Here is a 25,823-nt window from a genome sequence, read left to right as displayed (position 1 = left end):
ACAATCCGAGTGAAATCTATTGATTGTTTATAACAAGCTGCCTTGGATTTAACAAACCGGGCTTAGATAATTCCACCCCATTATGTTTTTTTTGTTGTTTTTTTCAAATAATCAAAGTTGAAATTCTGTTTGGCTTCAAAACCAGACTCAACGTTGGAGCAACACGTCCAGATTATGTCCGCTAGTTCAGAGGAAAACATTAACAACTGGAAACACAAAAATAAATCAAGTCAAAGGAGGTGCAGCACTCACCCTGGCATTTGCCGCCATTGGTCGGGTCTCCGTGGTAACCTGGCATGCAGGTCTCACAGTGTGGACCGGTGGTGAGATTGCGACACTGCTCGCACACACTACCATTCACACACGTGCTGTGGCCGTTACACTGGCACGCTAAAAAGAAAAGGAAGTGTTGGTGAGAAACAAGGCAGACAGAAGATGGACAACTTTAAAATGCTTTTCAATACACCTGTCTGAGTGTCATGTGGGCGTCGATTTGGGATTAGGGATTTTGCAGCTACGGTTGTTGCTCCCCAGAAATGATAGAAACCCGTTAGTGCTGTCAACAACTTGTGTCTGCAATGTCATATTAATTATTTTTTAATCAGTGCTGCCATTTAGAATTTGCTTTATTGGAACAACTTTTAATTGGCCTCTGGATACATCTACAACTGGAAAAAATAAAAATAAAAACCTTTAGAAAATTAGGTCATTGCCTTTCACTTCAATGTGGAGCTTTCCAATAATCTACAGCGGAAAACAACCAAGCACCATTTAAATGATCAAATTACCACTTTCAAAAGGGTATATTATTATCATCTGCTAATGTATAGTGAAGAAGCGAACAAAGAGGTCACATTAAAAAAAGAAATAATAGCATAAGGTTGCACAAAGTCATCAGGGAGGGATTAGTTGCATTCTGCAGCTGAAACAGGATTCCAGTATGGAGATATCATTTTCAAAGAAAAATCAAAAAGCCAAGAATCAATACCCAATAATGCAGCAGATATACTAGAACGTCAACAGGACGTAGCTTACTCACCAGGGCAGTTAATAAAGGCCCACTCGAAGCCTTTGTCTTTGGGGCAGCTGGCGGGCTCCAGGCTCATATCATGGGACTGGCTCTGCTGGCCTTGCTTTGCCACTCTTTTCATGGGCCCCCGATAGGAGCCCTCCATGCAGAGGCCCTTCCCTGTGCTGCTGGGGTCCCCACACCAGCCACACTCCGGCTGGTCCAAGCACTGGGAGCATGTCCGCAGTCCAGAACAGTTCTGAGCTGGAGGGGAAAAGAAGCATAAGGGCTCTATTTTGTATGCTTTAACTCGTTGCTGTAATTGATCTTCACTGCAAAAAGAAGTATTTTTTGTCTAGTTTATAATGCAAGTATCTTAGTGCACTTGAAATGAGTTACTTACAAGTAACTTTTCAGCAAGATACAAGAGCTTATTTTAAGTAAGTAATTCCTTAATATTAACAAAAAATACTTGTTACATTGGCAGATTTCACTGATAATATTAATATTCATCTATATTAAGGAATTATTTACTTAAACAAGCTCCTATATTTTGCTGAAAAGTTACTTGTAAGTTAGTTGTGTCTTATTTCAAGTCCACCAAGATATTTTCTCCAGAAACTACAATTACTTGGTAAGACTTTGTGCTTTTGCAGTGTTTTTTTAACAATGGATTTTCATATATACCAGTCTTGTTAAAGTATTTATATTTCCTGAACCTATATGCATGTTAATAACATTACAACCACAAACCTCAGTATGAATTACAGAACATTAATCAATGAACAGAATCATGGAGCCTGGGGAACACAATGGGCGGGCCAGGAAGAACATTATGGAGATGCTTACACCAAAAGAGTCGCTACTTAAATTGCACAAAATATTGACTAAAAAGAGAGATGGCTCAATATAAATGCACATCACATTTGCCCTACTTAGTGATAAAACACACAAAGATTTGAAATGTTAATGTCACACAAATTCAGCTTCAGAATGTCCTTTATTGCCACAGACCTGATCCTATTTGGAAGATTTCATTTAATTTTTCCAACACCTTAAGTTTCAGAAGATTGGAGGTTGTTTACACAAAAACACAAGCTGGTTATAGAGTGAGGCACTAAGAAAACTGATCAGAAAGAGATGAGGAGATAAGAAACAGCACAATGTTCAGCATTTAATGGCAGATGGTGTCTGAACCACAGACAGACATAAGAGGAGAAAGCGCCTGAAAACACTAAAACTTTCACATTTCAGCAAAGTTTCAGAAAAGGGATTAAATGTGCTGCATATCGTGGCACTTTACCCTAACTTTAGAAACCTGAATGAGAAATGCTGTCTTGCCATCTAAGAGACTCTTAAGGACACTTCGATTGCTTGACAACTTTTCAAAGCCACCACTCGGCCGCTCAACAGACACCTCAGCGCAGAAATGCCACCACTATTTTAAGATGACAAACATTGAGTGCTTTTACCTCAGCTTATGTCAAACAAATCTCCAGCTATTCCGCTAATGGATGTGAAACCATGACAACACAAGAGCAATCAGAACAAAGTAAGGCCATTTAAGTTTGCTTTCACGACAGGCCATAAGTGGAGGATTTCTGCAGAAAATGCTCTCTGGGAAAAAGAAGAAGATGTTTGGAGGAGGACTGTTGCTTTGCCACAAAATAAAAGCATGTTGAAATACAAAAAGCTCCATTTATAGAGATCAAATGTGATGGCTGGAGGTGTCTCCAAAAAAATAAACACAAAACAATGTCTTAAAAAGATTAGATAACAAGCTCTAGATACAATAAAATTGGCCTGTTAACTTTGCAAAAACTGCTTCTTGTGTTATTTTCTATTGGTTGAGGAGATAAATACTTGCTTTTGGTTACATTACATTCTCATATTGAGTGATTTATGCAATACAACTTTCAATTGAAAATCAGAGAGCTTAAATTTATTTAGGGTTTTCCAAATTTTGAAATGGTCTGTATCAGAGTCCCTGTCTAAAATCATCCCTTTAATGGTTGATGGTCTAAAGTCTGTCAGCCACGCTATTAGGAGACCCGTATTGCCTTGTTACGTAGAGTCAATTATTTAAAAAATGAAATAAAATAGTCGTTAGTTTTTGTACTTGCAAAAACGTGTAAGTTATATGTGTTATTTTGTCAGTCCAAGAATTATGGGTTCTCCCTTCTTTCAATATTTTATAGCAAAACATCAGGGTTGCGCAATATATTGAGAATATGTCTCCAGCTCAAGATTTCCTGTATTTTATATATATATATATATGTGTGTGTGTGTGTGTGTGTGTGTGTGTGCGTGTGTGTGCGTGTGTGTATGTGTGCTGATATATATATATTCAATATATATCAGGGTTAGAGGAAAAAAATCACAATATCATTTCTTTCCCCAATAACCTGCAGTTCTACTATGCACCAAGAAAATCAGTTCCTGACTGGAATCATTCAATTATATGCTTGACAAATCCTGATACGGGTTCATCCAGTTAGAAAAACTGAGTCTGATTTTCTTCTGATCAGATTTTTTTTTTTTGTCTTTTCATTATTTTTATTTTTTAAACACAGAAGTAGAGACCTAACGGGCTGCCTGTGTGATATCACCTCCATTAGTTGCGATCACATAGCTACTTGAGAATTTGTAGAGAGCAGCCAAAACACTAGTTATTCAATTTTAAATTGTTCAGAAAAGAAAACAAATTTATGACACTGTCTGGAGAACCTCCTTTGTAGGTTTTATCTGCATGCACTTTCCTGGAGCCACACTGAAATATGCTACAGAAAATATCAAAAAGTCATATCAAAACAGAGAGAATAGTAGCATTAGCACAGCACTTCAGTAAAATGTGAACACATCAGCAGGAGCAAGACAAGAATTATCAAAGTGAGAACTTAGATAATTAGCTTTTCTCTGCATCTCCTTTAGAACTGTTGTTCCTCTTTACCAGGTTTTTCAATATTTTGCAATCGGCACAAGACAAAGATTTAGATGTTGCTGCAGCTAACTTTCCTCAAGACAAATATCCACAGCAAACAGAATCTCTGTGTTGCCCAACACCAGCAGACACAAATGAATTTGAGACGGCACTCCTGGGCTCCCTAAATTTGTTACTCGCTAAACTGATCAGAGATTTTTCTCAATGTGACACAACAGTGGAAATAATTCATACATCACGCACCAGCACCAAACCAAAGTGCTTTGTCGACCTTCAGGTGAAGGAGCTCCCCAATCAGCTTACTGCCGGGTAGTCAAAACGTATTTTCTCCTTCGTATGTGACTGGTATGTAATTTGGCTTGTTGCTTTTTCTTTTTTTTGGTAGATTCTATGTGTGCAACCTGAGTAAGACTAAAATTTCATTAAATACTCTTATTTGTTTGTGAAACAAGAGTTTAAAGCACCACCATGAAGAGAATAAGAGTGTGGATTTAAGAACTGGTTCCTGTCAATCAAAACCAAAGAGCTAATAGCTTAGAAATTTGTTAAACTGAGGCTAGGAACAAATTTTCTTTTTGGAGGAAGGTTAAGAAAGGACTTAGCTAGTTCCATCTCAGATTTACTAACCTTGTTAATCTACTTTTTAAACAATCTAGAAATTATTTCTTTTGATCTACTCCATCCTATCTCAGAACAAGTTCATCAGTGATGAGGTTATATTATTTGCATAATGACTATTGAGAAGCAACAGGGGAAAAGTTACATTCATTAGCATTTGTAAAACTAGCGTGGAATAAAACAGTGACATCAAACTAAAGAATCCAGGGATGCCTGAGGAAATATTTCTGGTCAAAGCCTGACATGAATGAAACCAGCCAACACAAAGCTCTTAAATCCCTAGGTAGGGTGCTGGTTTTATAGGTCTCCAAGCTACTGCACTTTCAGCATTTCTCCTAAATGGGAAATTGTGTTAGAGGAACAATGGTAAACCTTTTGACCCATGTTTCTAAAACTAGTCAAACTCAATTTTCCGTCACTCATCAAAATTTTCATTGGTCTTTTTTACCAGAAATCCTTTACCTCTTTAAATAGATCCTTTGTTTTTATATTTTCTGCACCACTTAACAAAACACAAATACAAACATTCACCTTTGTTAAAACAAAACCATTTACCGTGTCCAAAAAAAAATTCCCCTTTTGCCTACTTTCCATTCCACTACAGCCACTATTTCATCATACAAGATTACTTAAAGGCATCTTACGGTAAGGAGTCCATCTAAAGCGCAGTCAGCGGGGACACCAGCAGTAGGGCATGAGTTTATATGCAAAAGTAATTGACCATTAAAAGCCAAAACAGCTTCCAAAGTCAATCACAGGAAACTAATGCAATTTTCCCTGTGAATCAAACACCTTCCACTTTAAGCCGTTTTCTTCCCCGTAACCTCTTCTCTCTCTCTCTCTCTCTGTGATGAATATCGAACGATTACAGAAGCCAATCTAGGAGAACATATTGTCCCTCGCATTAATGTCAGACTCCCAAGATGACTCGCCTAGATTAAATGCATGGTGAGACACTTACCCATACAGTCGGCAGTCTGCCACTCCAAACACTGGCCATAGGGGAAGGAGATCACATATGTATTAGAGTCCACACAGCGCCGTGTGCTGCCACACCACATGCACTCCATTGCTTGGCTGGTACAGTTGGCGCAGTTTGTGTGCAGCGAACAAGGCTTCTTACAAGACCCACGACTACTCTGACTGGGGTTCCCTGCAAAAATACAAAACAGTGAAACCTTAAGAAAACTTCTCTTAGGTAAAAACATATTTAGTTTCATAGTATCTGATGATATTTGTTACTAACCAGTAGCTTTTTCACAAATGAGGCCATGAGCAGTTGCAGTGCAGGGATTGGCCCGGAGGCCTGAAACCTGAGGCTCCTCCAAGTAGGCACAAAAACCAGAGTCACTGGGCTCTCCAGGCAGCCAGCGCAAGCTGCTATTGGTGAAGGGGGACATGTCCTCCCAACCCCAGTATGACACGTTGATCTTCCTCAAGCCCACCCAGGGAGACAGTCGCTGTGGGAACAGAGCTCAAAGTTACTGCATATTTAAACAAAAACATCCCAAATGCTGTTCAGTCACGCTATTATAAAAAAAAATAATAGGAATAATTGCTCCATTTACACCTGGGAAGCAAAAACGCCATTAAAGGTCTGCTAAACATAATTTCACAGATATGATTACTTATTTGCCTCCAGGATTCAGCTTTTAATGTAATGGGAAAATAATGTGGAACAGTACATCAAGGTTCTGCTAGGAACAAACAGCAAAGTTTGAAACTAACCAGACAGACAGCAATTTAAATCCTCATGAATACAACATGCATGACAAACTCATTAGTGGGGTTTCTCAACTCTTCTGCAGCTGAAAGAAAATGTTGTAAAGTCAAATAAAGAATTAGTAAAATGCCCAAATTTTCAAGTGCAATGAAGAGATTTAAAATATAACATTGAGAGATTCAATAATGAAAAATCCATACATTATGTTTTAAGAAAATGTAACAAAGTTGGGTAGAGAAGTTCTCGTTTAGTTAAGTCTGCAGGAAAGTATAATCTTAAATACACTCACCATGCGAGTGATTTAAGGGTGCACCGATTTCTGGCCGATCACCAATCTTTAAAAAAACTCGTGCTGCTGAATCCGAGTTTGACCAATACCAATTTTATTTTAAAACTGACACTGTCTGGTGTTTCAGGCGCAATACATCTTCAATGTTGCAATCTCATTTTATTGAAAAATATCAAAAAGTGCTCTCAAAAATAAATGAAAGGTTTAAACATAACCAGGTGGGTCGGCCTGTCAGATCTCTTATTGCAGAACAAAAAGGAATGGTGGCCGATTTTCAGACCTATGCAGATAAAGATTAAATTGATTTCTCATGTAAGTATCAGTCAATCACTAATCACCCAAAATTAAGAAAATCAGTGCACCCCTAGAGTAAATGTTGTCCATTTTGAGAATTCAAAAACACCATCTGAAATTTTCCTCTATTAGTGGAAAAAAAGTGATCATGCAGAAAATGTCAGATCTTTTTAAAACAAAATCATGTGGAATTTCTATTGGTCTAAAATCAGGAGTCAAGGTGAGTCTTCCACACCATTTCGACTGGTGCAATGCCTAAAGTGGTTAGAATAATAAACTTCATCTCAAATCAGGATCAAAAGAGATGGGGGGAGAGAGAGCTGACTAAGGAATGAAGACTTGCTTCAAAATATTTACAATGTAGACAGAGAGATGACAGGATGATCAACAAATCCTTTCTTAAAAAACAGCAACTAGTCAATCAAACCTGGCAGGCTAACATTCAGCTTTTGCAACTGAAAATTTGTGGACTTAGCATCAAAGCTTGCTGGGAAAAAGAAGCTTGTTGATTACAACAAAAGCATGAGATCATGTTGCAACCTGCTAATGGATTTTTAAGTAAATCTCAGTGGCAGTGCATGTATACATATATATATATAAGTCTACATGAATAATTTTGGTCATGTGGATTTGAAACAGCCCACAATAAATAAAAATGTATGCAACCCAATTCTTGATAAAAACTATATTTATACGATATTAAAAAAAACAACTAATTCCTGATTTACTATGAGAATCACCTTTCTCACCCAAACTGGGATTTTTTTATTTTTTTACCTTCTCTTGCTGCTGAAGCTTTTTAAGCTCCTCAAGTACAAAGTCGACTTGCTTGGAGGTGGTGAGTGAGGCGATGTTGCCATTGAGGTTCTTGCAGTAGTGCTGGGCGTTGTCATAGCTCTCACGGCTGGAGTTAATCCTCAGACAGGCATCGCCCACCTGGCTCCAGCCTTCACTGCACTGCTGGGCTAGAAGATAGGAACATAATCAAAATTATCCTTCACTCAGATGATGCTTTACTATCATCTGAGTTCAACATTCGTCCACAGAAAAAGTTGAGCTTCATTTAGTTAGTGAAGTTGGGGGGGGGAGGGAAATCAACATTTAAAGTCTCAATATGTACTGTATATTTAATTTTCTAATTTGCATCTATTGCTCTTAGATGGGCTTTTTGTGTGTGATTGGCAAGTCTCTTTCATGCATGACAAATACGCACACACACCCGCGCACACACACATGTTAAACAGATATTATTTGCAGCTCCCACCGCAGTCCCCCTCAGGCGACAACACTTCATGAGCTGAAAATTACGGATAAAGTGACAGCGCCATTTCTTCAGATTCTGTCGCCGTCGACGTCAACAACAGGGCTGGGTGGGAGGAAGTAGCTGAGAGGTAAACTAAATGCACTGGCAAAGCTGATAAACAACATCAGGATGACAAATTGAAAAACACATTTACAAAAAGCCCAAAAGATAAAAAAAACTCTTCTGCTGTGTTTAAAACATTCACTCCACAGATAGATTTATTTATTCAAGTTACGTGAGCCAAACCCTGACGGGTAAATTCATAGAGTATCTGCCTAAATTACGTATTTAGCAGAGAACGTCAACGGATCTATTTGTAATTTCCAACAAGGAAAACATCCTTCACTCAAATGTGGGAGAAAAAAAACCATCTGATCAGCATCCCATGCATACATTAGTGTTCCTTATGCTCCACTGTCAGGCTTACCAGGCAAAGAGTGGCACTGTGAGTGATTCTGCTCCCACTGACAGTTGAGATTCAGCGAGCAGCTCTTGCAGTTGGCGAGCTTGCTGCACACCTGCTCGATGCGCACCGGGCACTCAGTGAAGTTCTTCACGCCCTGGAAGCAGGGCAGAGAGAGGGCAAGGGTGAGGAGAAGAGTGGCTGTAATTTCAAGATAAAATGAGGGAAGGCTGCATCTGTTTGGTGAAATTAACTCGTTCAACAGTATCGTCCAGCGTCTGCCATCGTGTAGCGAATTGGACAGGGGAACGGCTTAGTACACAACCATAAATATTCACAACTTGCACGTTCAGTTTGGAAAATCTTGGGGGGGAAAAAAGTTGTTTTCATGTGTGCTTCAACAAGCTGGATTAAAAGTGCTTTGCTGCCCCCTGTTGATACACTTACAGTGGTGCAGTTGCTGGAGGCGGAGATGCACTTCTTGTCATCGCACCACTGGCAGCCTTTGGTGTTTGCCGCACAGCTCCCACAGTCCAAGAACTTATAGCACAATTCATCCGCTGTCACTGTAAAGAAAACAAATTAATTATTATTAGTTTTTTCCTAAATTGACTAATTATTGTGAAAGTATGGTGTGATTTGTTGGTCTGTGTTACCTGTTTTATAGGAGCAGAAAGGTACCGGAGAGAAGCTGCCGTTGGCCATGCCGGGCTCCCAGGGGGCACAGCGGCCTCTACTCCAGATGCAGCGGACCCCCGGCCCGGCTTTCAGACACTCCTCCTCTGACATGAAGGCCTGGCAGCTGGGAGGCCGGTACACGAGCACGTCATTCAGCAAGACACTGGAAAAGCCCCCAAACACATACATAGACCTGACAGAGAAAACAGAGCACTTCATTTAATTATACACCAAGGTAACCAACACAAATAAGTTTCACAAGCAAAGGCCAAAGCAGATTTATTAAAAAAATTCCACTAAGATTCATGCCACTTGACATAATGTTTCATACTAATTTAAACTTAAGTAGGTTTAAAATTTGCTTTCACATTGCACAAACTTTGTTTAGGTTATCTTTTATAGTTCAAGACAACAGTTCCTTTTAGAATTTAGTCAGATTTTTCTGTGGTTTTCTGGTTTAAAATCCAAATGAGATATATACTGATCCATAAACGCATAAACAGAAGTATGGACAGAAGGACAGACTGATGAAATAACACACAAATTAAAAAGTATGAATGCATGGATGGGTGAGGGACTGATGGGTGGTTAGGTGGTTGATTGAATGGATGGACAAAAATAGACAGATAGACAGTCAGACAGAGCAACAAGATTTTTCATAAAAATACTAGAATCCTGCAATAGGTAAAACATTATTAAAACTGCATTATGTAATAATCTACGCAAAATGCAATAAAATCCTTGAACGCATTTTGCAATACATTCTTCCACTTATGTAATAACATTATTAAATTTGGGACGATTATTCCAGAATGCGTAAGGTCTTTTTTTGGAAATTAAAATGTAATCATCTGACGTATTATGAAATAAATAAACTGTACATGTTCATCCTAATCATTATATTAAATTATTTTGTAGATTCTATATGCATTTAAACTCAAACTTGGGTCAATAAATGCCAAACCTTTGGTCATTTAGTTACCTTTTAAAACTCTCAGTATTAACCTACATGTCATTAAAGGCAAAATGATTCAAATGTGTTCTAGGATTTTACTACATTTCCATCTACTATAATATAGTGTGGTTTTAATGATGTTTTAACATCTTATTCGATTATTACATATTGTGGCGTGTGTAACCCTGTCGGCCATGTAGAGAAATTGAGTGAATACATGAGTTTTAGAAACCTACCCGTTGCTAACGACAGCCGAGTGGCCGAAGCGGTTGACGTCTCTGTGCAGGTCAGGTTTGGGGAGGACTGTCCACTTGTCACAGGCTGAGGAATAAATACTGGGTCAATTTTCAATAAACAAAAGCATTTTGTGTGTTATAAAAGAATTCCTCATTCCCTAAAACCAAGAGAAATTATTATACAAAAAGTTAGCTTCTGCTTCATAAAAACATTTCCTTCAACATACCGATGTCATATGCAAGGAAGTCAGCAGAGAAACACTTGGCCCCGTTGCTGAGTGACGTGTCATTATGCGTGTTGCCGCCGAAGACGAGCAGGGTGCCACTGAGAAGCACCGCAGAGTGCAGGTACCGTGGAAAGCCGCTTTCTCGCAGAATGAACCTGCGAAATGTGCGTGACAAGTCTGTGTCAGGGACAGCTGTGGCAAGAAGCCACAGTGACACACCGTGTTGCACACGATTATGATGATTTACCATGTCCTCGTGTTCACGTCGTAGCGGTAGAGGTCATCCACAAGGCCATACTTGCTGGCTGGGAGAGCTTTATAGCCTCCATGGACATAGACGCTACTGCTGGAGCTGTCAAACGTGCTGCTGTGGCCGTAACCTCCCTGAGGGACGGCACCTTTTGTCTCGGGTACTAACCACACTTTGGATCCTGAAAAGAAAACAAATGGAAAGCTTTGAAGAGGTAGAAGAATTTACTGACAGGAAAAAACTCAACAAATCCGCTGATTACAAAACAGTGACAAGAAAAACATAAAATTGGAAATGTTTTGGTAAGATAAAAAAAACTAATTGCACATCACCAAAAATACATCCTTCCCAGTGTGAAACATGGCAATGGCAGGATCATGCTGTGTTAATGCTGGTCAGAGTTTATGGGAAGACTGCTGAAGATAATTATAGGACAATCCTGATAGAAATCTGTTAAACTGCATAAGACTTGACTAGATGCTCAATGGTGTTACAATAAAATGGCCTAGTCAAATTCAAAAGAAAAATCCCAATCATGTGGTTGTAATGTGACTAAATGTGGAAAGGGTTTTGCCTGGCAAAATGTTTGCAAGGCAATGTAAGAATGAAAACAAATAAAGTGCGTAGTGCGAAAAACAAAAAACCCAAATAAATAAAAATTCTTTACTGCAGCAAAGTATTAACCATAAACAAAATAAGAAAAAAAACATCTTAAGACAAGATTTGTTTGTATTTAACTGACTGTCATTTATTCTTCATGTCAGCAAGTCGGCAACAAACAAAAACAATTAATCAGCAATCAGTGAAATAAATATCAGACATGATTAATGCGTTCATTTTCCTTTCATCCTAATGCGTCATAAAAGTTTAACATGAAATTTTATCCTGTTTATTATTGTAGTTGTTCCAACTTTATGATTTTTTTATCAACTGACTGAATCAGAAAAAAGAGAAATCAGTTCATTTCAGGTGATTCACACCTGCGTAAAAAACTAACCTTCACTATTTAGTGTAAGAGCTTTTGAAGAGGTAATAAACTTTTAAACTAGAAATGGGATGACTGAGGTCATCAAGCGGTGCCTGGTTTCACCGCGGAGCTGGGACTCACTCAGGTTGTACTCCTGTACGTTGCTGATGTAGCTGTAGATGGGAGAGTAACCAAAGATGACCAGCATGATGGTCTCGCCGTTGCTCAGCTGCACGCAATGGGCCGTGTGGCCCTCCACAGCGTAAACATGAGCCTGGGCCGGCGAGCCGACAACGGGGGTTCTGCGTTGCCATGACCGACTTGGCATGTTGAACACCCAAAGCTCATCTGTCACGTTGCCCCAGCTGGCTTCAAGTTTCCCACCAAACATATAGAGATCATCCTGAAAAGCAGAGAAGCTTGATTGGTTTGTTACAGAATGTTTGGGAGGGAGAGGATATCGACTATCAAGAAAGGGAAGATTAATGCAATTTACTCTCAACCGATATTGTTGTTACAATATTCAAAGATATCACAAACATAAGACTCTCAAAAATCAAGCTGCCTTGATACCTACAGCTTTTTAGCTATGCAACTCATAACTGACTTTTTCATGCCCAAAACAATCTGACTTGTGTGATTTCCACATGTGGTAAAATCTGTTACGTATCCGACAATTTTACGTCATTGCTGTGAAACGTACATCATAATTCTGCACCACAAAAAGTCAGACATGGTAAATCTGAATGGCTGAAGTGCCGACACTGGATGGAGCTTTGATAATACTATCGGCTCCCATTGTTCAACAACTTTAAAGTCAATCCATAGACAGTGAATCCATCATCATTTATGTGAACAGCATCTACATTCATTCTGAAGGCAGGTTGCTTTGGAGTTGTAAACCGTTCACACAAAAGTCAAATAGCAATCACAGTTTATCAGTAGTATTCCACAAACAAAATAAAAAATTGGACCTACTTTGTGAATGTAGATTTAGTCATTCCCTATATATGATGAATAAAGCTTCCTGTAACAATTACTGTGATTTAAAGTATGTCAGACCTGTGAAAGCGACCATGCACGGCAGAATGCAACACCTGTGTGTCAGTAGTGGTGTAAGATACCTGGAAGGCAGCAAGTGAGTGTCCGTATCTTGGCACAGGGCCACCGGTGATGGGCACTGTGTTCCAAACGCCGCTCTCTAGATTGTAGCTGCAGAGAGACAAATGTCATATGCTAACTAACCCTCCAACATGTAACAAGAAATCCCATTGAAAATACTTATAAAATACACTAAAATACATATGCAATTTGTTCCACTGTGGCAAGATGTTAATTATGTAATCAAAGCAGCCTAAACATATCTGTTCATAAGAGTGGTTTGATGCTTGATTAATAACAGAAAAATAAAGGATTGTTATAATATCTTTATAACTAGAATTATTTGGTAACACTTCATTTGAAGGGGTGTGCATAAGACTGACATAACACTGTCATAAACATGACATAACACCTGACCATGAAGGAGTCTTCATAAATGTTTATGACTGTTGTCATGAAGAGTAATTTGGTAAACAGTGACACTTTTATTGCAAGGCTGCACTAAAAGTTTAACCAAAAGTCCATTAAAAGTGTCAACTTTGCACTATTTGGTAAAAAAAAATGACACTTTAGTGGAAAGTTACATTAAAACTTGTATTAAAAGTCCATTAAAAGTGTCAACTTTGCATTAAATATGTTATTATTTACCAATTGATACTTCATGACAACTCAAACATCAATTAAGGAAGACCTAGAAGCGGTCTGACAAGTATCTATGGTGTGAGAAGCATCAGTACAACAAATGCAAACCGTCACAATAAGAGCCAAAGGCATAAATAGTCTGCACTTACACCTAATTTCCAAGAAAATTTAAATTGCCTGTAGTTTCTTGTAAATAGTTAAGAATCTGGATGAAAGGTGCAATGTGAGTTCAGCTTGAAATAAAAGCAAGTAACTCATTTTAGAAGTATTTTTTATTTTGTAATAATTGTATAAATATCATGCAACCATAAAATTGTGATGTTTTTCCAAATGTGCCATTTTCACCTGTAAGCAATCTTTTTAGGACAGACAACAGAAATTAAGTCTCTGTCTTGAGAAGAAGTTCAAAATCTCAGGGTGATCAGTGTGTCTGTGTATATAAGGTCATATAAAAAAACTATAATACACGCACCACCAAACCTAGTTTGTCAGATTAAAAGTAATTTCTGAAAATACTTTCTAAGCAGGTAGTGAGCAGAACTTTCTTTAAACACATATTTTGGCTTTAAACATGTTTTTTATTGGTTTGATTTAATATTCAAATCTTAAATATCTTGTTTTCATTAGCTGTAATCAGAAAAATTAACAGAAATAAAAGCCTGAAAACAGTCTGTGTGTAATTAATCTACATAATGCATTTCACTTTGTTAATATAATATAAATATAATATAAATAAACATTCTTAAACCCTTTTTTCCACTCATGTTGTTGGTTTGAATCTGGTCACAAGCACATCAACTGATGCTTTATTTGTAAAGACGTAAACAATGCATTGGTTCAGCTGCAGGCTCTGCAGTGATTAGTGTACATAATTTACAGCTTGTGTGCAATAAACAGGAACACCTGGTCACATCAGTACTCTGCTATTCATACAAAACAGAGCAGGAACATCAGGAATCATCACACCTGGTGATTAATAAACACTGAGCAGAACGTCAATGACAACAAAAAGCCGTTCATATGGAAACACAAAGCCATTAACGGACCAAAAATTCCAAGGAAGCAGCTTCTACTACAAACTGCCCACACCAGCCTCTGATCTCTCCAAAATAAATCAGAAAAAAAAAATCAGAGAATAATGGTGTTGGCTTCTCTGGCAAATACCATCAATAACCAGACAAAGATCAAAAGTAATGTTTTAGTGTTTTCGATTGCAATTTCTTTAAGCTGTCTAATTTTAAGAATATATATAAAAAATATATATTTAAACAACAACTTACTTGAGAATCATCTGGAATGAGCTGTAGTTGAATGTGTATCCACCCACCACCCACATGATCTTCTCCTGCACCACGGCCTTATGGGAAGCCCTGGCGAGGGAGGTGCCAAAGGGCTTGACGCTTGGGAGGATCCAGAAGGACTCGGTTGAAGGTACAGTCAGAGAGCAATCTGGGCCTGCAGAGATAAACAGAGCAGAGAGGGAAGGCATTATGAGATACAAGTTAAAAATACAATAACACAATACAACAAGCTCTTTGTAACACATCTACATTGACTTTTAGGTGTCCATACCTCTTAAATATGAACTCCTTTCACATTTTGTCATGTTCCAACTGCAAACCTAAATATGTTTTAATGGTTTTAGATGTGATAGACGAAGGTTTTAGAACAAAAAACGTTTTCAGTCCCTTTCCAATTTTGCTCCTAAAATTCAGAGCAAACAATTGAATTCAGAAGACAGTAACCTAGTAAATAGAGATAACCTGCATGTTATTTAATCTCACCAGAAATACAACTCACTCTGCAAAAGCCTCGAATAACATCTGAGAACAAACGGCATCATGAAGATCATGGACCACAACAGACAGGTCAGGGATAAAGTTATGAGAGTTTAAAGTAAGGTTAGATAAAATGAGCACTGCTCAATTTTTCAACTGAAAATGAACACAGTATAGGAGAACTGTATACTCTAACACACCAAAGTTTGTTGCTGAAATATAACATGATTTAAAGAAGATCAAGTGATAAGGCTATTTTTCAGAGTATTGTACTTCAAGGCAAAAAAAATAAATAAAATACATGCTCCTAAATTTTACAATTTTTAAGATGTAAACTGTAACTGGCAGGAATATTTTCACTAATATAAACTGCAAGCAAGCCAAACCTGAACATAAGCCTGAACTAATCAAATGGAAGAAGTTTTCAAACGTCAGTGCGTGTTAGCAAAGGGTACGCTAAATTACTGTCAAGTTCCATCATGCAAAACCTCTTGCTTCCTTCCAGCTGGAAAAATATAATAAGGCGCAGTCAAAGGGCTTATCAACATGATAGCAATCAGCGTTACATTGTGTCATAACACAACACAGCTGTTCCTGCTTTCCCTGGTATCATACTGTTCATGACATCACCAACAATTTAGCACATGATGCAGAAAAATTCTGTCAACATTTCGAAAGAGGGAAGTTATCACAATAGGCGTCAGCAATATTTTGCAGAAGATCCAGATCTGCTTCATTTTTAAACAAAGTAATAATTTTCTGCTCTATGTATAAAAATACCTTAATTTTAGAGAAAACCTCATTAGAAACTTGGTAATGAAGATAGCACAAATAACAGTGGATTTTATTCTAAATGAAGCAATAAGAAAATGTCCTACTTCTTAGACTCAACATTTTTTGTAAATACTGTGAAATCTCTGTATTTTTCCTCAAGGTTAACATACAGTGAAAATCTATACCAGCCTACATCAGCATTCACATCCCACCCACTTGCAGAAGTCACTTTGACTTATAAGCATCATCTTCTTCTCTTCCCCCTCGGCTCTCACCTTGCCAGCTGTCATTGCAGACACACAGCTTCTCGCCGGTGAGGTCGCAGTAGCCGTGGTCGGGGCTCCCGCAGTTGTTCCTGCAGTAGGGGATGTCACACGCCTCGCCCTTCCAGTACTTGTCACATTCACAGTACACTCTGCTGGCGACCGAGTTCCCCGGCGTGCACTTCCCATGACCAGAGCAGTTATTGGGGCAAGAGTTTATCCTGAAAATGAAAATAAATGAATAGAAAAGATTGGTTCAAATAATTATCAGCTGAAATACAACTGAAATGCTTAGCATCAAATACTTACGAGTAGAGTATGTTAAATCCTGTCAGATTGTAGGCAGCATCGCTGAAAAAGTGTAGCAGTGCATAGCCTGAAGTCGTCTCAACTTCAGGAACTGTCTCGTTACCCCGTGTCTCTGCTACAATCAGGCCACTGTGGAAATATTTGCACAAATCCATTTAGCGTTCTGAATACTTCTACTAATACTTCTAGAAAAATATTACAAAAAATTATAAGTCTGAAACAGAAAAACTTCAAAACTAGGAAAAAATAAAGCATTTCCTTGTGACATAGGAAGTGGTTTTATTTATTTTTTCTCACTTCAAAGTTTAGATGTGTGCATATCGACTCATCAATCGAAAGTTTCTCACCTGAAAACAGCAACCAGAGGAGCATAAACAGAGTCCCCGTCATAGACGTACATGTGGTCCCAGCTGCATTCTGTGGCAAAGTGGTTGAATCTTAACCGCAGAACCGCATTAGGGCTGAAAGAAAAAGAACATCTAAGTGTTTCTGTCTAATAAGTGAGAGTTGGAATAATACTTACAGCTTAATTTTGGAAGAAATATGCAGAAAAAGATGCAAATAAAAACATTAGAGTTAAAAAACTACGACTTTAAATGTTTTTCATGCACCAGAAATCAGCAACAGCTACAAAAAATACTATAACATTTAAATTCATAGATCATTCAACTGCTGACGTAGTTTTTATTTACTTCTGTTTTTAGGCCTTCCTCAGAGGCCTAAAAAGAAGAGTATCAAGTAGTTACACTCAGCAATTTGAGTTCTTTATGAAAGAAAAAAGTTTTGTAAAAAATTTACAAAGCAAACATGAAATAATGATTTTGTTTTGGTCTAATAATGCTCTTAGTCCACAGAAACATTCCAAAACCAACTGGAAATGAAAATAGCAAGCTAACTTTGGCTAAATGGTTCTAAATGGTGGTTTGAGTTGGCATAAAAATTAAAGGTCACTAAAGGTATATAGGTTTTTGATCCTTCATGACAACTACCGTTTATGAAAGCGAAGCAGAAACACGATCATACAGAAACTTTTGCATTTTCTGTTACGTTTTATATTATGCCATTTAAGCATCATTTGTTTTTACAGGATGACTAAAGTTAAGTGGGTGCTCCACATTTGTGCCCACATCACTCCACACAAAAAAAGAAGCCATCTGCCACAGGACGTTTTGACGATTCTTTGCAACTTCGCTTCAATTTAGACAAAGACAATTGAAAATGTTGATTGGAGCCACAGCTGTGGACGTATTTTAAGGCTACACCTGGAACTTTTTGACTTCTTGTTTGATACCATGACAAAGTCATAAAAAGAACTATGAAGCCCCATAAGTCTGATTCAATCTTGAGAAAAATTTAAATGGTTGAATGTATCACATTTATCTGTACAAAGAATTATATGCAAGTACAGACATGATGGGAATGTCTGACCATCATACCACTCAGGATGGAGATGGGTTCCTGTTTCCCAGACATGATTTTTTTTCGTCTGAAATCTGTAAATCAATTCCAGAAAAAAGCCAAAGGCTTTGTGAAAATGCTGGATAAAGCTAATAAGACTGTGTCAATATCCCCAGTGGAATGTGTCCTGTACTGAAAGGCCATTCAGCTAGGAGGAAGCCATTATTCCAAAAGAAATATAAAAAAGCCAGACTTTATTTTCCAAAAGCACGCAGTGACTAAAACCTTCAATTTTGGAGGCATGTCCTGTTGTCTGATGAAACTAAAGTGGAACTATTTGGTCATAATAACCAACATTACATCTGGAGTAAAAGTATAAGACTGGGAACATCATCCCAACTGTGCAGCATGGGGGAGGCAGCATCATGTGGTGGGGCTATTTTATTGCAGGAGAGATTGTGCACTTCTAAAACTGAACGTTATGTGGAAATATTGAAGTAGCATCACACAAGAAGTTAAAACCTGGGCACAAATGGGTCTACACAGAAAACTTTCCTACATTCTCTGTCTATAATAAGAACATGTGAATATAAATCCCTAATAATATCTACAGGGAGGAGTGTGATTGTAAGTATTTTTGCTTGATCAGGCCCTTTGATAATATTTCATACAAGTTGACCACCGTTTTGTTCCACATTGAGTGGAACAACAGGAAGTATTGGGCCTTTTTAAACAAATTAAATCACTGATTAAATACATTTTTCACCAAATGGTTTGTTTGTTTACCAGTTGGGATTAATTTGGGAAAAAATGGCAGCGGCTGAGTAATACAAATGACTGCAGCAAAGGGACAAGTTGTCCTGAAGCCTTTTTACTGTCAAGGCAAATATCAATAAATTCTCAATTTTGCAGCGACTGTTCAGCTTCAGCATAATAATCGAATGAAGCACTCACTAGGCCTCAATGAGCCAGGTGCACTTTGTTTTGAACTTGTAGTTGAAGGGCCCGTCGGTGAGGTAGCCTGAAGGTTCTGTCAATCTGGAAAGTGAAAAACAAAACAACATTAAAAAGAAATTGTTTCAGTGGATTGGTATGCACAGTGTGGAAAACATATTAATGAAACAAAAGTAAATGCTTCATCCCCCCAGTGAGAGGATGTGGTGACTCAGCTATGATCAGATTTTGTTATTATGGTTTTCTCCCCTCAGAGGGAAGGGTGACCGAACATCAAACCATGAGTTCTGTTTATGATCAGCTCCTCCCACCCCTGTGATGAAGCCTTTCTGCCCAGATGGGAGGGGTCTCTGCTGTGGGCCCACACACATCCAAATGCTTTCTGAGTATGTAGGTTAAAAGAACTGCATTTCTTTACAAAACATTCAGCTCCATAATTGATTAAAAGACATAGAAATTACAATCACATCTCTCTGTTTTAATCCTAAACCAAAACAGATTTTTTTCCAAAAACTAAATTGCCCAAAAAGCCTCAATTATAACTTCACAGTGTGCCTTTAGTTCTGCAGATTAAATAGTCAGCATTAAAGAAGCCCAGTGAGCATAGGAATAGGCTCAAGCAACCAAAAGACACCATTTACAGTCTTTAGAAATAGATCCTTTAATCCTTAGAAAAAAAGTCTTTAAGTGACCGCCCACTGCCATGTTTCACAGCGACAGAGGGCATATAATTAGACACCATCTGTAAGAAAGGAGCCCGAAAATGATTTTCCTCTCTGTGATGTTTGGGAGCAAATGCATCACAAAAACATGGCAGGCTTGATAAAAAGTAAACACAAGCTGACTGCTGTACTATTAGACCCTCAGAGTTTTAAACTCTCCGATTTAAAGTAGTTTGAAGCTGAGGGGGAAACAGCACCTTGGAAAACTATTGAAGTCCCTAGAACTTTTCAAATTCTTCTATGTTAGGAACTGAAAGATTTTGTGCATTTTCTTGGTATTTTATGTAGCAAACCAACACAATATAGTGAAAATTATTGTTTTACAAAGTCTGAAAAACACGTAAAAGTGGAGGAACTACAACTTTGCTCCGAGTCTGTCAAAGATTTTATTTGACAAAACCACAAAAAGTTCACAGGACATAAATTCTCTTTCAAAATCCCATTCAACTTCCCATTAAGTATTGAAGATGAGATCTAATGAATTAAACATGCAGCCAGAGAAAAGACAACATCCAGAGGATGTTTAATTGTCCAAAAGAAAGATTAATCTTTCATGTTGGACCTGAAGGTACAGTGAGAAACACAATCTGTTTGGCAGCCTCCTGCAGTTTACAGAACTGTGACACCACACACACATAGGCCTGTCACGATAGCAAATTTTGCTGAACGATGAATTGTCTCAAAAAACTATTGCGATAGACGATAGTATTGTTTGAAGACCTTTTTACACTGATTCAATGGAAATGACATAATAATGCATGCGATTTCCAGCCAAAGATAGACACACTTTATTTTCAAAAGAACACCCAACATCGGAACTGATAAACAAAATAAACAAAACAACAGAAAATAAAAATAAAATTGATTCTCTGTCTCCGTTAACAAAAATGTACTTGAATAAAAACGAAATAACATAAAGCCAAAGAGTAAATAAATACTGCATTCAACCAAAAGAGTGCAGATTATAAAGTCTGTTTACCATACTGTCCTTCAGTAATCATTAGATTTAAATAGAGAAGATGGGCACATCCGACTGATGCAATAGTTCACACTACACATTAGTTCACACCTACATTTTCCCCTTACACAATCTTAGAACTTTGATCTTTCTAAGATTGTAGCTTGTTATCATCCTGTAGTGTGTGGTGTGTTACGCTAGATCGTCGTGGCGCTCCGATCTAAATCAGGGGTTTTCCCCACTGGGATCGTTACCGCAGCCTGTTGAATGTGACAGGTAGCCAATCAGAAAGCGCGGATTCTCCTCCTGCTTTCTGAGGGGAAATTACAGAGGGGAATGCCAAACAGCTGACACGGCGCAACCCGAAGTCCAGCGGATATTGGAGATGGTATGTGGAAACAACATTAACGGTTATAAAACATTTCGTACAAAGAATATAGAAATGACGAGGGGAGGAGTTGGAGCGAAATCGCTACGTTGATGAACCCGGTAACTTTTCAGCTGTTCTTCGTTAACGTGACATAAATAGATTACAATGATTTTCATTCAGTCAGGACGTTACGCTGACACTAGAGCCACATGCGTTGCAGGTAAATTGTAGTAAAGCATTGATTAATGCCTGGTTTTAAAATTAGTTAACTGGACTTTTAGCCATTATTTGGTGCCCACTGTTGGACACCACACGGCACGATCGAACCCGATGGAACCCGATCGAACCGTTATACCTAGGATTTCTGTCGGTTAATGTGCGGTCTCTCAGATTTTGAAAATGGGCCGACAATCGACCGACAGCACTAAGATGGTGTAGTGTGCGCTGGGCATTACACTAAGGAAATGAGGAAGGGAGGATCAGTGGAGAGCACCGGAGTTTAGCCTTTTTTCATTTAGCGTCATCAACAGAAAGAGAAAAGGGCTGGAAGAGATGATAACGCCGATAATTAAAATGACATCGATAGTTTTAATTTATCGTACGGCGACAGGCATACACATAACCCTGAATGAAGACAACATTTCCAGTTATGTGCATATGCCACATGTTGTAGAACATCACAGTTCAAAAGTGTCTTGCGTTTTGCAGAGGCGTTACTCCACAACATGTCTGATGACAACCAGCAGCAAAAACCTGTAACCACATTAAGTGCAATGCTATTTATAGAGATCAAGTTACATCTGTGTCACTGAGAGCCGCTAAGCTGTAATGAAAGGCCATGCAACACCATTACCAAGCTGGCAGCCATTAATTCTGCCATTGCATTCTTAGATTTTATCATATCTACCCTATTTGTTTTGTCTTGTATCACCAAATATGTGTTACTTGTATCACCAAATGACACATATTCCTTTGTTTTGAGAATTCATCCATTAAAAGCTCTGCTGTGAGAGTGGAGAGGTTTATGGAAATTTAAGTGGATTACAGATGTTTCCTCAAAGCCACTGGGTGCTCACTCTTGTCACAAAGCCAAACTGATTTATATGTTTGGGGATTTAATTGAGAATCTATTTGCAACTCTGAGTCAATAAAGCCTGTGTACTGGAAAGGGTTATTGGTTTAGAATATGTGCTGCGATGCCGAGAAGAGACAAACATCTTTTATTTGAAAGATCTTATGACAAAAACCTCTAAACACTAAATCAGGAGAATAGATTTGATATTCTCCTTTTTACATCTTTTTATGGCCCAATTTGATGCTTTTCTTTGCAGAAATTTCTAGAGGTCCAGAGTCATTTTACCTTTTTTTCTTTTTTCAAAACATAATGCAGATGTTTGGTATGTATTTATGGGAGATATTTCTGCAAGACAGAGCGTGGATGAATTGACAACCAGCTGGACGATCAATGCATGGACATATGTATGAATGCATGGATGGATAAACAAAATAATATAAGGAAGCATTGACAAATGACTTGATAGGTATATGGACAAATGGATGGCTACTATACTGAACAGTGCAAAAAAATTTAAAAATACAGTACATATTATTACACAATGGTGACTGCCCACACAAACTGCTGAAAATGTCACTTCCTTTGAAAAAAGAAAGAAACCCCTGAATCTGATAAGACATACTTTCTATGCAGAGGTGCCTAAATTCAGTTTGTTCTAGCTTATTACAGCATGAAACACCATGTTTCTCTTAGCTTTAGCATAGTTTCCAAACCTAATGTCAAGTGCAGCTTTCTGACATAAACAATTCAACAACACACTAAAACCCGTTGCTTTAAAGCAACTTAAGACTTATTTTCAGACTCCTTTACTCCATTTCTTTTTAACGGTTATATAAAAAATTATTCAGACCAAGCAGAATTTCTAAAGAAAAACAAAGAACATGGTAAAGTATTTCAGTATTTTTAAGTGTCTATATTTCTTACTAACTCAACAAATAGTTTTTTCACAATCAGATTCAGCCACCATTTATACAGCAATTGCATCAGGAAAATCGTCCCCGATTCTTTTTGTCTAAGTTTACATCATCACCATTTCCCCACCCTGATCTAAAAGCTTTACCATAGCTTCACTAAAATATAGCAATGGTTTGTACCAATGGCAATTAGAGATTTCCCTACTGGCTAAAAAATATTACTGCCATGCAGTGTAAAAGCACAACACTGAAACCTTGATGCATAATTACATATGGCACTCGAAACATCCTTTACAATTGCAATATTGAAAACATTGATATTAAAATGTTGATGGTGACATTGATCAGCTCTAATTTGTACTTAAGCCAAACACACCTTTGAACACTATTTACTAATAAGGTCATTTCTAAGGGAAGTTGTGGGTAGATCTGAAAAGACGCGTTAGTGAGGCAGCCTCCAAACTTGGCTCGGTTCCACCAGTTCTGTCAGGAGGAATGGGTCAGAACTCCAGAAAACTATTGTGAGAAGCTTTTGGAAAGAGACCCAAAAGGCTTGACCCAAATCATACAGATAAAACACAACCCTCCTAAATGCTATACAGGGGTGAAGCCTGCATAAAAATTACCTAAAGTATTAAAGAGCCAAATAGAGTTAAAAGAATGAAGGCTGCTCCATCACTTCATATTTGAAATACTTTTTGATTTCCTACTTGAGCAGAAAACATGATACTAATTGATAAACCTCAGATTTCTAAGATGTTAATAAATAAATCTGTGACAGCTTCTCTGAGCCATTTGGTGACTATAAATAATTTTGGTATTACTAACTAAAACGAGAAAAGTTTGGCCTGATTTAAATTTAGACGATGAGAAAATTGGTGTCTTGTTATTCAATGTATTTAAACTTCTGGTTTCAACTGTAGTTTACGATTATTCCATATCTTGTGTTAATTTATCACTTAAAGTCCCAATGCAATACCCTGAAGCTTGGGGCCAATTTAAAATGATAAGATGCTGCGTTTTGTAGATCACCTGTCAGAGCTTGCTGTTTTTGTGTAGCTGCCAAAATTATTGTGTTGGACTCTGGATCTTGTTGTGCTGTAGACTCAATAACAATAAAAGGGTTTTTGACTTTTACGTGATGGAAATAAAAGATTTACAGTTGCTCACTCAGTACTATGTTTGCTAAAAAAAAAAAAAAAAAAAAAAAAAAAAAAAGTATGAACACACGATGAAAAAGATAATACAGCACAACATGTCGGTTTTGAAATGAAGTGTTTGTGTTAAAACTGTGGGATGCATTTGCAGGGCTTCTAACTTTTTCCACAATTACCGGTTTTGAGCAGGACTCATCCTATTACGCAGTGAGTCAGCAGGAGTGTTTTTGGTCATTTGCACAAACAGGACCAACACATATGTTGTTCCCATCTCCTGATGACTTTCACTGACACCGATTTCCTAAATTAAACAGCAGCCACTGGATGCTGCTCACCTACTGATCCCCGCCTCCGATCATTCCTAGAGAAATTACTCAGAGACCGGCATCCTGAAAGAGGATTTCGGCCACTTACTTGAACCTCCCCTGGCAGTGCTGGCATTGATCTCCGACCCATCCTCGCTCGCAGATGCAGGATCCGTTGATGCATTTCCCCGAGTTACAGCTCTTGTCACAGGATTTCGCCGGGGAGGCGTGCGTTAACAGCACGAAGGAAAACAAAGCATACACCACCAGATATGTGTGGATTCCCCTCGAATCGCTCCTCGAAACTAGCTTCGGCCCGAATAGAAAATGTCTAGTCTTACATCTTCCTCCAATCTCCATGGTTCCTCTTCTTTCTTCCTCCCCTCCAGGTCGACCAAGCGGGGCCTTCTCAGAGAGAAAGCCTTGACTTCTCAGGACGCTTCAACTATAACAAAGAAGTCCTGCATGTTTGTTGAGTGGTGGGCATAATCGATTAAGACTTAAAAAGACCTGAAATAATTGCAATGTGTGTCTACTAAAGCTGCTCGGTTAACCGCATGCATAGACTTGGATTGAGAGGAATTCCCTTCACCACTTCTTCCTTGGAAGCGCCTATTTAAAGAAACAATAAACGTTTAATCAAAAGCTGCTGTTGGCTGAATATTCTCATAGGCCAAACTAATACAGTTTGTTAGCCTGAGTAGCTCATTTGCGGTTTGATACGTTGAATTAGAACCATTCTCTCCCAAATACCATCTCAGCAGCCATTTTAATGCGTTAACAAACCTCCATACTAAAAGCGGGTAGCTCCTCTAGCTGCTGGGTTTTCACCTAATCTTTTTTTCCACCCAAATAGTCACACATAAAAATCCAAAAGTGGCGGAAGCGTTTGTAGTCGCCAGAGTCAGAGAGAAGGGTTGCCGCAGTGGATGTGCTGTGATGAGGGAACCGTGAAGGCTATTCTTGCCCCTCTACTGCTGCTGGGGGGGTATTTTCAGCGAACAGTTTAGCTTTTCTTCACCCAAACAGTCGGTTTCCACTGCGGTTCCAGACTTCCTCAAGCGTGGCTTTCTGTCACATTATCCTCTCTTGCTAACTCCTTTATATTCCAGCTGGGGAAAAAAAATGTCTCGTTTCCTTCGAAGGTTCACAACAACAGACAGCGATGCGAAGCTAGGCAGCCAGAGCTCTTCAGGTTGGAGAAAACTAA

The 25,823-nt window shown here is 38.3% G+C and overlaps 1 protein-coding gene across 1 annotated transcript in view; it reads right to left on the bottom strand.

Moving 5' to 3' along the window:
• The window catches only part of atrnl1b (attractin-like 1b), a 64,648-nt gene extending 38,825 nt beyond the window's left edge, over positions 1-25,823 (bottom strand). Inside the window, exons 1-19 of the mRNA XM_044102277.1 lie at positions 24,723-25,823; positions 19,113-19,196; positions 17,108-17,221; positions 16,761-16,889; positions 16,464-16,672; positions 14,917-15,091; positions 13,018-13,105; positions 12,035-12,296; positions 10,924-11,107; positions 10,677-10,831; positions 10,450-10,534; positions 9,237-9,451; positions 9,028-9,146; positions 8,605-8,737; positions 7,652-7,839; positions 5,815-6,028; positions 5,530-5,721; positions 1,040-1,273; positions 253-390 (exon numbers count right to left, since the gene is read on the bottom strand). Of these exons, the coding sequence (XP_043958212.1) occupies positions 253-390; positions 1,040-1,273; positions 5,530-5,721; positions 5,815-6,028; positions 7,652-7,839; positions 8,605-8,737; positions 9,028-9,146; positions 9,237-9,451; positions 10,450-10,534; positions 10,677-10,831; positions 10,924-11,107; positions 12,035-12,296; positions 13,018-13,105; positions 14,917-15,091; positions 16,464-16,672; positions 16,761-16,889; positions 17,108-17,221; positions 19,113-19,196; positions 24,723-24,973 (3,169 nt within the window). The 5' untranslated portion in view covers positions 24,974-25,823. The remainder of the gene's footprint in view (positions 1-252; positions 391-1,039; positions 1,274-5,529; positions 5,722-5,814; positions 6,029-7,651; positions 7,840-8,604; positions 8,738-9,027; positions 9,147-9,236; positions 9,452-10,449; positions 10,535-10,676; positions 10,832-10,923; positions 11,108-12,034; positions 12,297-13,017; positions 13,106-14,916; positions 15,092-16,463; positions 16,673-16,760; positions 16,890-17,107; positions 17,222-19,112; positions 19,197-24,722) is intronic.

This window comes from Gambusia affinis, linkage group LG20 (genome assembly GCF_019740435.1).
Source record: "Gambusia affinis linkage group LG20, SWU_Gaff_1.0, whole genome shotgun sequence".
Lineage (NCBI taxonomy): Eukaryota > Metazoa > Chordata > Actinopteri > Cyprinodontiformes > Poeciliidae > Gambusia > Gambusia affinis.
The sequence above is the reverse complement of the archived record's forward strand: the minus strand, read 5'-3'. Positions and strand labels throughout refer to the sequence as shown.